At 40.9% G+C, this 16,598-nt stretch overlaps 3 protein-coding genes across 15 annotated transcripts in view; 2 read left to right on the forward strand and 1 right to left on the reverse strand.

The window, feature by feature from the left end:
- The window catches only part of szt2 (SZT2 subunit of KICSTOR complex), a 140,669-nt gene extending 136,035 nt beyond the window's left edge, over positions 1 to 4,634 (reverse strand). For all 6 annotated transcript variants that reach the window (XM_086224165.1, XM_086224164.1, XM_086224166.1 and 3 more), the window contains exons 1-3: positions 4,453 to 4,634; positions 3,496 to 3,621; positions 1,626 to 1,799 (exon numbers count right to left, since the gene is read on the reverse strand). In XM_086224165.1, the coding sequence (XP_086080291.1) occupies positions 1,626 to 1,799; positions 3,496 to 3,621; positions 4,453 to 4,476 (324 nt within the window). In that variant the 5' untranslated portion in view covers positions 4,477 to 4,634. The remainder of the gene's footprint in view (positions 1 to 1,625; positions 1,800 to 3,495; positions 3,622 to 4,452) is intronic.
- A 678-nt stretch (positions 4,635 to 5,312) lies between these two features.
- Positions 5,313 to 8,833, forward strand: ddx10 (DEAD (Asp-Glu-Ala-Asp) box polypeptide 10). Its single transcript, XM_086223920.1, has 2 exons — positions 5,313 to 6,736; positions 6,973 to 8,833. The coding sequence occupies exons 1-2, from the start codon at positions 5,390 to 5,392 to the stop codon at positions 8,143 to 8,145; spliced, it is 2,520 nt and encodes an 839-aa protein (XP_086080046.1). The 5' UTR covers positions 5,313 to 5,389; the 3' UTR covers positions 8,146 to 8,833.
- Positions 8,834 to 9,092: 259 nt separating this feature from the next.
- The window catches only part of LOC147250081 (transcription initiation factor TFIID subunit 4-like), a 33,212-nt gene continuing 25,706 nt past the window's right edge, over positions 9,093 to 16,598 (forward strand). For 3 of the 8 annotated variants that reach the window (XM_086224992.1, XM_086224995.1, XM_086224999.1), the window contains exons 1-10: positions 9,296 to 10,317; positions 10,518 to 10,639; positions 11,046 to 11,153; positions 11,292 to 11,420; positions 12,203 to 12,325; positions 13,198 to 13,287; positions 13,859 to 13,993; positions 14,130 to 14,268; positions 15,909 to 15,993; positions 16,167 to 16,327. In XM_086224992.1, the coding sequence (XP_086081118.1) occupies positions 9,819 to 10,317; positions 10,518 to 10,639; positions 11,046 to 11,153; positions 11,292 to 11,420; positions 12,203 to 12,325; positions 13,198 to 13,287; positions 13,859 to 13,993; positions 14,130 to 14,268; positions 15,909 to 15,993; positions 16,167 to 16,327 (1,591 nt within the window). In that variant the 5' untranslated portion in view covers positions 9,296 to 9,818. The other 5 variants (XM_086224996.1, XM_086224997.1, XM_086224993.1 and 2 more) reach the window with 5 other exon arrangements.

The following is a 16,598-nucleotide window of genomic DNA, read 5'->3' on the forward strand; positions in this document are numbered from 1 at the left end:
GGTGTAAATTCATTGAAGGACTGTGGTACTGGACCTGCTCTACCTGTAAAGAGTCATGAGAGAACTTTTGTTGTGATTTGGTGCTATTCAAATGAAATTTAACTGAATTGAAAACTGAATTCATATAATCATCCCCCCCCCATATACTGTCATAACAACTGCGTCAGTATTTAAGCATTATTTAGTAGCAACCATAACAGTGCAAATGACTACAAGGACAACTATCTTCATAATTGCACTGCTTTTGGTATGAAAATGTTTGTCATATAGCCACTTGTTAGAAACTGCTATTTCAAAGACAAATAAGCACTTCGGAATTCACAAGTGCAACGATATTTTAGTATTTTTTACACCATAGGAAAAAAAAACATTTAAATAGTGATCCTCTGAGCTCATTTTCAGGAATTTAACATGAATTTGAAAAAGCAGTTGATATTAAGGTGAGGAAATAAGACATTCAACAATTCCAGCTAGCATCCAGTTTTTAGTACTCATTCTTACACCACTGTGTTTTTGCGTTCTTCATTGAAGAGGATACATACATCAAAAGTGCATATACTGCTAACACAATCACCAAAGATATTCTACAATTTCATTTCGCGGACCGCTTTTGTCCAAAGCAATGCACAACACAAGCAAGAATTTATTGTATGAAAAATTATTTTTTCAGTCACTAAAGGCAACTACTCAACACAAGATGCAACAAAGAAGGTTTGTGCTACCTTAAGGGCAATCAGAAATGCATTGCCAGTGAAGAATCTTCCAAAGAAAAATGAAGATTGGTTTAGAAACATTATCTAAAGAAAAATAAGAAGTTGGGCAGTAATAAGGACATTTTTTGTTTTAACTTTCTTGCACCTCTTCCACGTTATTTGTCACAAAGTTTAAAAGCTGGTCCGACCCGAGGGCCTTGACCTGGGTCTGGAAGTGTACATGTGGCATCTTCCATAATTCTTTAATAATTGTAAAGTTGTTTTTAGAACACTTTCTGATCGTAAAGCTGACACAGCACCAGCGTTGTCTAAATGCATAGCTGTGTATAGAATATGTGAAGGTCACATCTGTGTAGGTCAGGGGTGTCCAAACTGGTCCAGTAAGGGCCTGTGTGGCTGCAGGTTTTCATTCCAACCGAGCAAAAGCAACACCTGATCCAACAAATGAGCTGTGTGGACACAGCTTAGTTGATTTAAGTAGAATCAGGTGTTGCTTTTGCTCGGGTGGAATGAAAACCTGCAGCCACACCGGCCCCTACTGGACCAGTTTGGACACCCCTGGTGTAGGTAGTTCCAAATTGGTTGAACATGACTAGTATGACTGTTTACGAAGGGTGGGACAGTTCTTGGGGAGCTGACTCAACCTCATCTCACAGTGAACCTTGTATATCTGTATTGGATATATCCAGTAAAGTATCCAGTGTGGGCCATCTCTGAGTCTCCACCCTGTTTCTTGTGTCCGAAAATTTTTCCATCACAAAAAATTCCTCTGCAGGCAGTTATTGATAAGCCAAAGTAGTGGACCAACATATTTTGTCATGTTTATTACAAGTGAATCTGTTGGGGAATATATGCGGCACCATGAGAAAGATCATACAAAGCAAGGTCTGCTCTTCATTGTTTTAATCTTACCACAATCCCTGTGGAGGGGCTGAGGTCCAGTTCGATGATAAAACGGTACCTCCGGGCCAGGAAGGTGGCACGGGTAGATGGCATCAACATATAGGGATACATGGTGGGTGAGAAATCTTGCTGCCATCCTTTAGGTAAGATGCTCAGTAAGTCTAATTCATTCTCTGAGTTCAGCTGTAAATGAGTGAAAGACAAGCATGATATCAGTGACTAAGAATTACAGTGAGAAGGTCAAAATCACCAGAATGTGCTACTGCAGCAAATGCATTGTTATATCATAGTAACAATATATTTCATGGCAGAGTAATTGTTCTGTAAATTCAAATGAGAAATTGTTAAAAAATAACATGACCTTACATCAACACAATTTCATTTTTTATACATATGCAGACACTCACATATATATATACTGTATATATGTATAGATTTCTCTCCCTCCCTCCCTCCATAGATATACATATACATACGAATAGACAGATTAGATAGAACAGATAGATGGATAGAACAGACAGACAGAGACAGATAGATAGATAGATAGATAGATAGATAGATAGATAGATAGATAGATAGATAGATAGATGTGTTTTTTGCCATTGCACTTGGGGACACATTCAAAACAAAGTTTTTGCAGTTTTCTGGACTCAATTGTCTGGTCCACTAGCCATTGTGCATCGTGTGATGCTTTACTTTCCCATATGCCCTTCCAGTACTTTTCCATCTCAGCTCTTGGTGGGCCTGGTTGGTTGTTATTCCCCTGCCACTGAAAGAACACTTTGGCTGAGTCAGAGGAGAACATCTTGTTTATTCTCCTAGCCTCTACCTCTTTGGTGTTTCTCTTCAGTCTGGCAGCCAGAGCTGTCCGCCTTTGTTTGGCAGTTTCAAGTAGCTCTGGTATGGAAAGCTTGGTGTATTTCCGGGGCATACCTGTATTCACCATGTTTCCTCGCTGCATCTCTGCTAGCTGGCTAATTTCTTTCCTTGATGCCTTCATTTTGGTCTCTATCCTTCTCTTCCATAAAGGGTATTGTTTCTTATGCTCCATGTCCATGTCTAGCTTGGACTCTAGCATCTCCAGTATTACTGTTGCCGTACTGTGCATCAGCTTGTTGGTCTCTGTGATGGCTGCCATAGGTATTGTGTCGTCCAAGTGTGCCCAAGTTCCCTAGCAACTGACATGAACCTTGTTGACCCAGGAGCTAGTATTTTAGTATGCTAGTATTTTACCTTATTTACTTAGAACATGGTGTAAGTATAGATATTACCTTTGATGCAAGAGCAAAATTATTGCAATAATTTGCATATCTGTAAAGATTTAATCTACTACGGTCATATGCTGATTGTGTTGTTTCTTTCAGTGTCACCCTTCACTTTCACCAATATACCAATTTACAACTAAATCCAGTCTTAAACAGGGTGATACAACCAGCAGTCCATCATTATATATCTGATAAAATAACAACATATTGTAATTTTCCTGTTTTTTGAATGGCAATGCTTGACAACAAGTGCTAAAAATGCAAACAAAGACCATTTTGATAATAATGTATTAGACTTTTGAGAGTATGTTCCCGTATTGCAACAGCTTATTGCAGGTAAGCTAACTAGCAGTCAGGTGTTTGGTGAGTATCTGGACCTCTGTGATACACCTGGGAGGAGTGAAGGGTATCAGCTAGCCTTCTACAAATGATGGAAACCAAATTTCCCCAAAAGTTTGTGTGTTCCTTTCAGTGCATAGCTAATAAACAATAAAGCCTCTACTTCTCATCAAACTCTAATATTTACCCCCTGTGGTGGTTGATTCATAACTGTTTACAGCTACCTCAAGCCTCCATGAAAACAGGAAAGTGAGAAGAAGAAGAAAAAAACTTGCCAGTTCAGGCTTCGAGGCAGGCCAGATGACTTGATTAAGTTTACCCAGAAACCAGGCCAGACGCACATTCCTAGAGATCCGATACTCCTCCTTCATCAGCAGGTAGATCTGGTCAGCCTCCTCAACCTTGTGATGAGAAATATATATAGCACATGAAAGTGGTTTTGACAGAGCTCTAATTAGACTGAGCTGTGTGGTCATAAAATTGTTCTCAACTTCTTAAATGACCCTACAGTAGATGGCGTAGCCTAATATATAATGAATCAGGGACAAGGAATTATTGTAATCATTTGGGCAAAAATACATATCTAAGGTTGTAGTTTAATTTTCATTTCCAGATGCATAAAACACTTGCACAATAAATAAATTTAGGTAAATTCTAAGCAGAACAATACGTCTGAATCAGCCCATGTGATGAAAGAAACTGCAACACTGAATAAAATAAATATTTTACTATACAAATAACATGAAGCACATCTGGTTTCCACTTTTTTTTTCAAAATAAATAACTAATTCAGTATATAAAAAATGTTCCAGCTTGCTTTAGTATGACATGTACATTTTTTTTTCCAACGTTGTTTCAGAGAGAACTCTACGTTTGTGTGAGGTTAGACGGGAGGATATCTAATCTGCATATCATCAAGCAAGATGGTGACAGGTCATATACCCAATAAATGACGAATTTACTGCTGCCTGACTGAGTAAACTTGTCTTTTAAAGCGTAACAGATCATGCTAGCTTAGCTAACGTAACATGACTAGCTATGATAAAAGTTAGAACCCGACCAGACACGTAAGCCTAACCTGCTCCATTAGGCGATTCATTTTTGGATGTCACAGTTCATTTTAAACATGTCTTTCAAAAGTTATTAATGTAACAAGTAAATAAAATTACACAGTACTCTTTCTCGCCTTAGTAAATACTGTGCTTCTTGAAGCAAGTTAAAGCAATTCTTACCTCATTGTCCAGTCTCTCTGCCATGCCTTGTATACCATAAGGACTGCAGGGGTGTCAGCGATGCTCAAATGACCGATATTCAACTTGTATCGTGCAGAGCAATCTATCCTAACAGTTGTTTATCATGTAGCTTGATCGGTGGACCTCTTCTTCTTTTGCAGTTTTGGCAGCTGGCAAAGAGATGTTAGGAGCACTTGCGCCACCAAGTGAAATGGCATGTGAAAGAAAACAAATGACCGTTTCAGTCTTCCACGGAGAAATATCATTCAATATCATTTCAATAGGAGAAAACAAACGTACAATAACAAATATGGGGAATCAAATGGAGGGAAATATAGAGGATTAAATGAAAATACAAATAAAAACGATTAAATCATTACATTGAAACTAAAATGTGAAAGTAAAATAAAAGGGGAATAATACGAAAAAGGAAAAAAGCAAATAACTATACTTGTTAGGTAAATCAAGAGAAAATGAAGTATATACGTATATCTATTCAGACGATTTATTCAAAATTATAGAACTGCAGAAACAAATGCAAACACATATGACAAAATACGTCTCATTTGATCAGCATATTGATGTCCACATTTATATTCAATATTAGACGTAAAATTTATTTTGAGTTTCTTATTTATTTACTTATTTGAGCAGTTTGATACCCCTCCACCCAGCATGAACAAAAATGCTCTCTTTGTTTCAAATTGCCAGAATCTTTTTTTTACACATGAAGAGTAACCTTCAGTAGTCTCTACTGAATCGTTCATGCCGATATTTATTTGTATGGGACTATATTAGACTAATATATTTGTTAATAAAATACCCCCCCCCCCAAAAAAAAACACTTCCTGTCGCCTGTAATACGTCATCAGGAAGCGTCCACCACGCCGATCTAAAGTTAAGTGCACAAGCGTGTTCAATCATTTTCCCTTTGTTGATGCTTGAGAAAAAGGCTCAGATGGGAAAGAAACCTAAACCCGTAAAGGTGAGAGATCCCGCGGACCCCATCAGAAGCTTCGAAAAATGGAAGAAAAAATACAACAAGACGAAAGCACGAGTGAAGCGAGAGGGACGGCAGAGGAAGAAGCCTGAGTGGCAAGTCGAACGGGAGTACATCGAAAAGCTCATTAGCAGGTACAGCGACATAAACATCCACGAGGCTATCAAGTTTTCAGACTTCCCTATTTCAAAGAAAACTTTATTAGGTTTACAGGAAGCTCAGTACAGACAGCCCACTGAGATCCAGAGGCAGAGTATCGGCCTTGCTTTACAAGGAAAGGATGTGCTGGGTGCTGCCAAAACTGGCTCTGGGAAGACTTTAGCCTTCCTCATACCTGTACTAGAGTGTCTGTATCGTCAGCAGTGGAGCTCCATGGATGGCCTTGGTGCTCTCATCATATCCCCCACTAGAGAGCTTGCCTACCAGACTTTTGAAGTCCTCCGCAAGGTGGGCAAGAACCACGAGTTCTCTGCTGGGCTCATTATTGGTGGAAAAGAGCTGAAGAGTGAGTCAGAGAAGATCCATCGCACCAACATTGTAATCTGTACCCCGGGGCGGCTGCTCCAGCACATGGATGAGACGGCCACCTTCCATGCCTCCAATTTGCACATGCTGGTCCTGGACGAGGCTGATCGAATTCTAGACATGGGTTTTGCAGATACACTCAATGCCATTGTGGAGAACCTCCCAACGTCTCGTCAGACGCTGTTATTTTCTGCCACACAGACAAAGTCTGTCAAAGACCTGGCAAGGCTCAGCCTCAAAAACCCGGAGTATGTGTGGGTTCATGAGAAGGCCAAATTCAGCACCCCAGCCACCCTGGAGCAAAGCTATGTGGTGTGTGAGCTCCACCAGAAGGTCAACATGCTCTACTCATTCATCAAGAGCCATCTGAAAAAGAAGATCATGGTCTTCTTTGCCTGCTGCAAGGAGGTGCAGTACTTGTTCCGGACCTTTTGCCGCCTCAGACCTGGCATACCGATCCTAGCATTACATGGGAAGCAGCAGCAGATGAAGAGGGTGGAAGTCTACAATGACTTTCTCAGAAAGCAGAATGCTGTGCTCTTTGCCACTGACATCGCTGCCAGAGGGCTTGACTTCCCTGCTGTCAACTGGGTGCTGCAGTTTGACTGTCCAGAGGATGCAGACACCTACATCCACAGGGTGGGGCGGACAGCCAGATACAAAGAGGGGGGAGAGGCACTGCTGCTGCTACTGCCTTCAGAGGAGAAGGGTATGATCACACAGCTGCTGGAGAAGAAAGTTCCAATTATTAAGATTCAGGTGAGTACTCAGTGCAAATATATAAGAAACAATGTGAAAAATTTGTGAAACATTAGAGAAAAATGTCCAGATAATAAGAAAAATAAGTCACTCAATTTGTAATAATAAATATAAAGGTAATGACGAAATACAGTGCAAACAGAGGTGGATGGAGGTAAGTGTGGGCTAATTTCAGAAAAGGTGTCCCAACTCCTCCTGCTGTGTATTGTCTAATATTATTGTCTGATTGATTTCAGGTTAATCCAGATAAACTGCAGAATGTACAGCAGAAGCTGGAGGCCTTCTTGGCTCAGGAGAAGGAACAGAAAGAGCGGGCACAGAGGTGTTTTGTGTCCTACTTGCGTTCCATCTACTTGATGAAAAATAAAAATGTGTTTGATGTCTTCAAACTTAAGATTCATGAATATGCGCTCTCTCTGGGCTTGGCTGTGGCACCGAGAGTGCGCTTCTTAAATAAAGCTCAGACCCAGAGAGGTGAGAAGGATGGGCAAAAAGCAGAGGAGCAGTCTGAAAAAGAACCAGAGCTGAGCAGCTTTAAGTTGCAGCTGAGAGGAGAGCTTCCTCAGGAGAGCGCAGACTCAGAAGATTCACCTGATGAAGTGGGAAGTGGTGATGAAAATGGAGAGGGTCAGTTCAAGATACTCCTGGACACAGAAAGCAGTGAGGATGTTGATGATCTAAGAGACTTAGATCTGCTGACCGTCAAAAGGACGGATATATTTAATTTGACAGGCAGCAATGAGAGCCCAGAGGAATTTGCTGACAGTGGCAAGAAGAAAACCCAGAAAGAAACAAAGTTCAAAGAAGCCAAAAAAGTTCTAAAGAGAAACTTCCAGGTCAACAAAAAAGTGACTTTCAATGAAGAAGGAGACGCTGTGCAGCTGTGGCCGCCAATCCAGCGCTCATTGGCATGTGAAGAGATAGAAGAGGAGGAGGTCTCTGGTATCAACGTGGAGAAAGCCAAGGAGAGGCTTAGACAAGAGGACCAGGAGTTTGACAAGCAGGAGTACAGCCGCAAAGTGAAGGCCAAGCACAGAGAGAAGAGGCAGAAGGCAAAGGCTGCCAGGAGGGAGGCCAGCAAGCAGCATGAACTGAAATCAAAAATAGAAGAGGAAGAGGAAGTGGTGGCGTACCTGGCCAGTGACAGTGAAAATGACTTTGACCTTAACACTCTGCCAGACCCTGACAAACAGCGCTCAGAGGGGGAGGAGGAGGAGGAGGGGGATAATGGGAGGCCAGTTAAACGGCACCGCAGCAGTGACAGCAACAGTGAAGAAGACGTGGAGCTCACAGCTGTGAAGAGGAGGAAAGTGAGGCGGCCTGATGAGGACCACACAGCCCTTGATACTGGTCTTTCTCTGGCTGAGGATGAAGAGTTAGTTCTGCAGCTGCTTGGAGGACGAAGGTAGAGAAAGGCTGATAGATGATGAGAGGTCTGCGTACATCAGTTAAAAATACACCTGACAACAAAGTCATTCTAGATTGAGACTTCTGGGGTTTAAAGTATGTATTGCTTTCATTTTGGAAAGGTAGCAAAATCAAGCATTGCATGTGAAAGAAGCGGTCAAATAATTTGTTTGCTGATTCTTTTTCAAGCTCTGATAGACCGGCTGTACAGGAGCTGCTTAGTCCTAAACATCAGACGGACAGAGTTGAGAGTATGTGGGGGACCAGAGCAGAATGCGAGTGAATCAAGTGAATAAACTCGAAATGAATGCTAATGTTTTTCTGTGTCTGATGATTTTTGTTGTAATATTGTTTTACAGTCCTCAAGTGACCAATAGCTGCTGCCAGTTTGATTTGCCTGAACTGCAGTGTTAGCCACATGGTAATTCTGTAACCAACACTTTTCATGTATTGTTTGACATGTTGCTCACTGAGCATCACCGACCTGCTTGTCACTTAGGTAAACTCATTTCATTTCATCTGGTTATGAACGTGTGCTGCTTGATATAATTTAACAGCAGTCTTTTTTTTCCTTGTGTATAGAATGTCCATGAATGCTAACGCCATTTTGAGATGAACTTGAATTTTCCCATTAAACAATTATATTATTTTAAAGCCAACGGTACAGGTGTACTGAGTGAATTTGGCCTTGATCATTTGATGAGTGAGGAAACATTATGTTTAGGCTGCTTATTGCCACCAAAGTAGAGATGGCACAATGTTCATGAAGCTTATTTATCACAGGAATTGGCCACACGGTGATGTTACCTCAGTTCAGATATTTTAAGACTTATTCAAAAATATAAAAGCTCTAAACTACGGGTACAAATTACATCTCATAGATCTAAAAGTCCCTGAAGTCTGCAAGAAGAAGAGACCCAAAATTGTTACCGAGCCATCTCTGCAGTTACATCTGCTGCCCCATTGTTCCTGAACGCAGCAGTGGAGTGGGAGTAGAGGGACCTACAGCCGTGTAACCGCAACATGTCCAACAGGTGAGGTCGTGACCCCGATTTCCTCTGGAGTGCACTTGGTGGATGTAGCAGGATTTTCAAACATTTAGCAGTTTTGTGCAAAAGTTAAGTTGTTCCACCCACAGGTAAAACTATTTGGACTGCATTATTAAGCTCAATTTTAGTTCTTTAACGATGTTAATTACATAGCCAATCATGTTCACGTAAAGTTAGCCAATGTTGCCTTTAAATTTTGGTATGATACAACTATCCTTCCAATTGTGTCAGTAATAGGGTACCGTCAGAGAGCAAACAATCGCAACTGGAACTTTAAAACTCGATAAACATGCGCACTCAACAATGGGAACGCCTGTTGTCCTATCCTATTTACCAAACAATTCTCCTAGCTAGAAAAATGGGCTAATGTAGCTAACGTAATATATCCAACTTGATTGTGTTTCACCGGTATACAAGTCAAAGCTAAGGGATGTTCAGCTTTCTTATCAAGTTTCTGGTTGGCTGATGTAAGTTGTTAGTGTTGAATAATATTCGTGTTTGCCGGACTGGAAAAAGAAAAATCATCATGAGGTTTAATGTGTGTGTTTATCTTTTGTGTTTAGTTTCCTAAGAGTCTGTGTAATTAAGTCTATGAAATATGAAACTTTGGATTATGTACAAATAAAATGAAATATTCTCAATTCAGAATGCCTACAAATAAAGTGGTAATTGAAGCTCAAAAGTTGGAGTCATGTGGGACATCGAGGAAGCAGAACAACTCTGTTCAAGTGAAGATATTACAGGTACCAGGCAAATGTGGGCCCATAACTACTTCTGGGGTTTTGAAAGGGGGCACCATATCTGCCCCTGTTAGACAGAGCTTTGCTGCCCTGGGCCACCAACCTCCCTCCTCTACACTTCATGTCCCAGGGCCTCAGACTTCCCCCTCTGATGTCATGGTGGTAGCCAAGGCTGCCACCTCAAGAGGAGTGGGTACTAATGGGCTACCACATATAACCAAACCAGTTTTGAACCAGGGGTCCTCTGTGAACCCAACCTCCTCTCAAGGAAGAACAGTGGTGATAACTGTCCCAAGGGCAAGTGGTCCACAGCCAGTTACTGTTGCCCCTCCATTGACACAGATTGCACCCGCACAGCTCCCAGCAAGTATTCAGATCCCATCAGGTGAGCTGCAATAGGCTATTATTTTTAGTTGTGTCATTTTCATTAGTATTCATATGTTTACATTTCATATTTACCAGACAGACTGTGTTGTCTCTAACATTAGTCTTCCAACGCATATAGTCATATTTCACATTTAGTGTTCTCCATGACAAGTCATCAGTGAAGGAGACTAGTAAGTGATTTTGGGCTGGTGTTGGCAGGTGCGATGCTGATCCACAGTGAAAGTGGTCAGTTGATGCTTGTATCTCAGCAGGCTTTGGCACAGGCTCATCAGGGACCAAGAACTGGCAATGGCCAAGCACCCAGACTGCTTCCTCCCCAGGTGTGTGTCTGGTATTGTATTCATGTGAAGTTAAATTGGATGTAAATGAGGAGATGCTTGTTTTAAATGAAGAGAAGCCGTGAGCAAGACAGGTACATTACACAAATAGATATTTTAGCTTCAAGAAGAAATGGAAAACCAGATAATCCGTTCAAGAGAAGCTGTAAAATTCTCTTTAGTGTAGAATATAATTGTTGATCTGTGACTGAAAAGTATCAAATCCATTGCTGAATTTCTTTCTCTGCTAGGAATAGGGGTATTATGGCAGGTGCTTAAAGAGAATATACAACTTGAAAAGTAGAGTAAAGCTCTCACGGACTGTCTGGCTAAACTGGTATAAATTTGTCTTTACTTGCCTAAGATGTCTTTCCTCACAGCGAGTTGACATGTCTGAAACTGCCATCAGGTATCGGCAGCAGCCGGAAGTAAAAGTAATGAGAAACCAACAGTGATAAGAATGGCAGCCCCTCCAACTTTCCAGCCTGCACCAGTCCAGAAGACAGCAGTGGTAAAGGTAAAAACTCACAATCCACCACCTCACTACACTAAATAATGACAAAATGACCACAAAAGAAAAGCCTGGCAAGTGTTTGTGGCTTGGTGTGCTGTTTCCTGTAGTTTTGCTTTGATAGTCACATCGCATATTGTTCAGGTGATCAGTGTAACCCCCAAACCAGCTGTAGTCAAGGCCCCCTGTGGTGTGGTTGACCAAGGGAAACAGTCTTGCTTTCAGTCGCCCACAACAAAAACTGAGGCGGAGCCACCACCTACATTCAGTCAGGTAAGTCCAATCAGGCCCTGCTTTGACATGTTGGCTTGTGAACACATTTCACTTTAACAGAAGATAAGATAAAACCTTTATTGCAGCACTCAGCCAGGTGCACATGGAGGTACACTTACGACAGCACCTGCCATCTACAGATGTATCTGCCATGTAGTATTATTATAACATATTAACATGTATACAGTTTCAGCCTGCACAACCAGATTTTTTTAGGCGGATGCCAATTTTTATATTTGGGAGTCATAAATTCAGATAATGAAATATTTGAATGAAATGAGCATGCCTCAATGAAACTTTTAATTTTTTTTTATGAAGATAAACATCTGCAGCACATAAAACTTCTGCACCAAATGGAAAAATAGTCCAGAACATATTTGTCACACTGCCATAAGGGAGAATTTACCTTTCCTTTTCTATCAGTAATTATTCTCACATGTTGATAGTGCGACTAGTGCTACATTGTCTATTTCTCGTAGCACACTCCATTATCAAAGAACAGGGTTAGCTGTTTGCTCTGCCAGAGAACCAGTTTCCTCAGGATATTTTAAACAGTCTAACTTAGTGCATTTGTTATGTGTTGTCATGAAACTTTGTATGTTATTGTTTGATATCAAACTACTGATACATCCAGTTCTGTCAGCCAATCTTTTTGAGAAAGAGAGAGCGAGTTTTCAAGCTGGTGGGTAAGTTGGAAATTTTGGACAGTGGTGGCAAATTTACCAAGTTTACTTTACATCTTATTGTTTCAACATCACTTGTGTCCTGACATTTCCTATTAGGAGACCCTTGAAAGTGTGAAGAAGTGCAAGAACTTCCTGGTCACTCTGATGAAGCTTGCTGCCAGTGGTTCCAAGTCTGTCAATATGGCAAGCAATGTCATAGGATTGGTCAGGAGGCTACTGGTACATCTTCACTCTACCATCACAAGAACTGTTTCAACTTTTGGTCTGCATTCCAGCATTTTTTTTAGACAGTGCTGGGAAAATGCTTGCAAGCACAAGCGATACAATCATTACTGTCAGCATCACCAGTAATTGTTACGATTTAATACCTCCTTAACAATGAAACATTTTTTTTAACTCTCTCTTTTCAGTGTTTGAAAATAAATCAGAAGACCTTTTTTTAAGCTGGTGAAAGCATGAGAATATCTAAAATCCTCTTAGTGATCATTCCAATCGCATCCTGTGCAATGGGGCTAGTCTTCCATATCACAATTAGAGCGTTCAGGTGATTACAAATGTGAATCCCACATATCAGTTTTGGCCATGACATCTTTTTAAAAAATTTCATTTTGATAAATGTGTTCAAGTGAGGGGGGGACGGTGGTGTAGTGGTTATTACTGTCGCCTCACAGCAAGAAGGTTTTTGGTTCAAGCCCCTGCTCAAGGTCTTTCTGTGTGAGTCTCCATGTTCTCCCTGTGCCTGCGTGGGTTCCCTCCGAGCACTCCTGCTTCCTTCCACAGTCCAAAGACATGGAAATGGGGACTAGGCTGATTGGATACTGTAAATTGACCGTAGTTGTGGCTTCACAGGCTGTGAGTGTGAATGGTTGTCTGTCTGTATGTGTTGGCTCTGCGATGGACTGGCGATCCATCCAGGTTGAACCCCGCCTCTCGCCTAAAAGCTGCAGGGATAGGCTCCAGCCCCCCTGCCACCCTTAACAGGATAAGCGGAAGAAAATGGATGGATGCATGAATGTTAAAGTGTGCTTTCATTTTGTGTTCATAATTTCCCAGGTAAAATCTGAATTCTTTTAAATGTACTCACCTTGCAGGAAGGGAAGCTTGAGGCAGAAGAGTTTACGGAGGAGCTCTACCGGGAGCTGAAGTCAACACCACAGCCCTGCTTGGTGCCTTTTCTAAAGGTGAGCAGTGATTTACCATGGTAAACTGTTCACTTTTAAATCATCATAAATTGACTGTTTGTGTACTGCCAAATAGAACAGCTCAGAGTGTTGTTTTGCAAAAGCTCTGTTTGCCCTCTCCATGCCAACCCTGTGTATGAAAGTATTAACACTGTGGAGATTGGTTTGAGAAAGCTTAGTTTTGGGTGAGACAGTTATAGTCCGGATGTATGGCTGAAACGTAGAGAAAGAGATTGGGCATAGTACACAATTTTAGTGGCTTAATATGGATGTACAGTACTCAAAAATTCGACCTTTCAAGTTCAAGACCCAAGCTTCAACTTGTTTAATCCTATCTCATCTTTGCATGCTAAGTTTTGTGTATTTCATCAAAGCAATCCAGTTATGGAATGTGTAGTTTCTTTGCATTGAACACTCTGTGCTTAGCTATAATTTCCCCGTTTTATTGTGTTGTGATGGCTTTGCGTGTGCTCTTTTGTAATTCCATGATGAAATGAGTTTTGTTGCTGTCTCATTTAAATAAAAAGGAATTAGACTGAGATAATTTCCTTCATGTTTTCCCATTTCCTAGAAAAGTCTTCCTGCAGTGCGTTGCCTTACGGCAGACCCCCAGTTTTTTATCCAACAGGTTATAACTTCAATCAGCAACCCCACCATGAAGCAGACAGGTATTGATACAGGGCAAAGTCTCATGGCCAGCCAACAGGTAAACCAAAGTTTTCTAATGAAGGAAATTTTCCTGAAACATTAAAGTTCCTTCACATAGAAATGTGTTGGATTTGTGTGATTTTGATGTACAAGGAAACTGAATGATAACTGAATGCTTGCCCATTCAAATACAGGTGCTCCAGCAGCCGAAAGGGGTGACTCTGAGATCTAAGTTGACAATGTCATCCGAATCTAGATCATATATATCCAAGAACAGTAGACCCACTTCAACAGCCAGACACACTGTTTCCCAGCCAGGAAAATACTTCACGGGTAAAAGTTTTGAAATCTCCCTTTACATGAATTATCCACCAAGCACTCTTACTGTCTGTGACTTGACTGCATTGGGTTCTATGATAAGAAAATCCAGGTCTTGGTTCCATCACAGATGTTAATGTCTAAAAACAATTTGCCAAAATATAAGCAAATATTCTTTTAAAAACAGGGCTCTGGAGAATAGCACAACCTATCCTGTGTGGCTTTTTTATATTGTCATATTGAAACTGTAATTTTTGTGTTTTTAGCGAATTTCGATCTATTAGTGTAACAAGGAATGGCAATTTCCACATAAAAAAATCACAAAAAAATAAGCAAAAATAGAAGGCCAAATATCTATTTTCATGGACAAACGTGAGAATTCCTATAAAAGGGCATAGTCAGGATTTAATTTGCAGCGAGGCCAACATGTTTGCTGAGAAAAAAACCCCACCAAGAAACAAACAGCTGTAACTAGCAGCTTTAGCTAAGGGGCACAAAGTGTAATATATGAGTACCTCCGTTTTTTACCACGTTAAATTTATTTAAATAATGTTTAACAAACATAATACAATATTTCAGTAACCCCTGGGGGGAATTTTGTCTGATGTAGTACAAAGGATGAACTCAAGATTTTGGAGGTCAGATGTGGAGGTCACACATCACTGAGACATGCAGTGTGGTATTTGTAGTGTTTTTGCTGACTGGTTGGGGTTGAAAGCTTGACTTTGGGGTACTTGGGAAGCCTGGGTTCTCTGAGTAGCATGAGTGAGATGTTCCATAATGAAATATTCCCCCCTGCAAATTCACAGAAGCTCAGTTTCATTGCAGTTTACTCCAAGCATGGCTGTGTTGCATAAATGTGCTGATCTCAACCGCTCGAGTCAATGCTTCAGTTTCCATCCAAAATGCCACGGCACGTCCCAGAAGTGTCTTGAGCACCATTTTGTGAGGAATACGCAGAAGTATATTTTTGAGTGATGGCCAGCAATTTGTACAGAGCTGATCGAGCCAGGCCAGAAGTCCCAACATGAATTGCATAGTGAATGCAGCCAAAAGAAAACAAAGACAGATTTGTGCATCAGAAAATGTACCTTTTATAATCAGCTTTTGTAGAACACATGCCAGGCAAAACGGCGTCAAGCTCCACCACCTTCTCTTCACCATGAACCTGGTGCAGTGATTGCATGAGCCTGAGTGAGCTGGGGTTATCGATAGCGTTATAGGCGTGCGTTCCAGCCTGAGGCACATGGAGCAGACCTGGTGTCTGTTCTTGCCTGCTATCTTATTCCTGCACATACACAGACAAGTGCTGACATCCCCCCACTCCCTGCATGAAGGCAGCTAGCAGCTGAATCCATTGGCTCATGCTGAAGGATGGCGACAGTTAGCATTAGCTGAAATTGGTTATCCAGTCGTTTACTGTTCGTAGCACAGAGAATTTATGTTCACAAGCTCAAAAAGAAGTAGCTATACTCCACCGGGTGGTGACAGGCCTTGTTGCATAGTTTGATCATATTTGAATTTCTTAGTTTAAAGTTAATGTAATTTTTTTTAAAAAGAACATGAGGCATTAAATCCACATTAACAATTGCTGACACTACTTTGCTGAATAAAATGCCACACTAATTAGTAATCTTTATGTGTTTAATTTATAGGAACTCTTTCCATGAAGCAGCAATTTTCACACGAACCATTATGGTCTACTAATTTTCCATTCAAGGGCAGTTCAGGATCTTACAGGTAAGTAATGCTGAGAGTATATTACTTTTGCCTCTTATTTTAAGTTGGACGTTTGTGTTCAACAGTAACGAATTATCCTTATTTTGTCAAACTTCTTATCCTGCTGCCACAAATTCAAATCCCAATGAGTCTGTCTGTTGTTGTTGTTGTTGTTGTTGTTATTATTTCATCAGAGAAGATGATGACATTAATGATGTAGCCTCAATGGCGGGAGTGAACCTGAAGGAAGAGAATGCACAGATCCTAACCAGCATGGTTGGCACTGTGTTGCAGTCATGCCAGGATTTGCCGTTTCTTTCTCCCAGCCTGCTGCTCAGCCGTATCCTTCACACAGGTACTGCAGCCATTGAGAGGGAGAGGATATTGATTGCATTAAACATTTTGACTTCATGGAACAGTGCATCTGTTTACCTGTCATGAAGAGCACAACTCAATCTGGGTTAAATTAAATCATAATTTTAGTGTCATTTTTAGTTAGTGGTATATTCCCATTGGTTTCTACAGTTTCAAGTGTAAAGAGTAGTAAAGAGTAGTGCTATGTAAACTACTGGATAACCAATTTCAGCTAATGCTAACTGTTTACACTTGAACCTGTAGAAACCAAT

This window comes from Aulostomus chinensis, chromosome 14 (genome assembly GCF_037954235.1).
Source record: "Aulostomus chinensis isolate RoL2024-O1b breed Wild chromosome 14, RoL_Achi_v1.0, whole genome shotgun sequence".
NCBI lineage: Eukaryota > Metazoa > Chordata > Actinopteri > Syngnathiformes > Aulostomidae > Aulostomus > Aulostomus chinensis.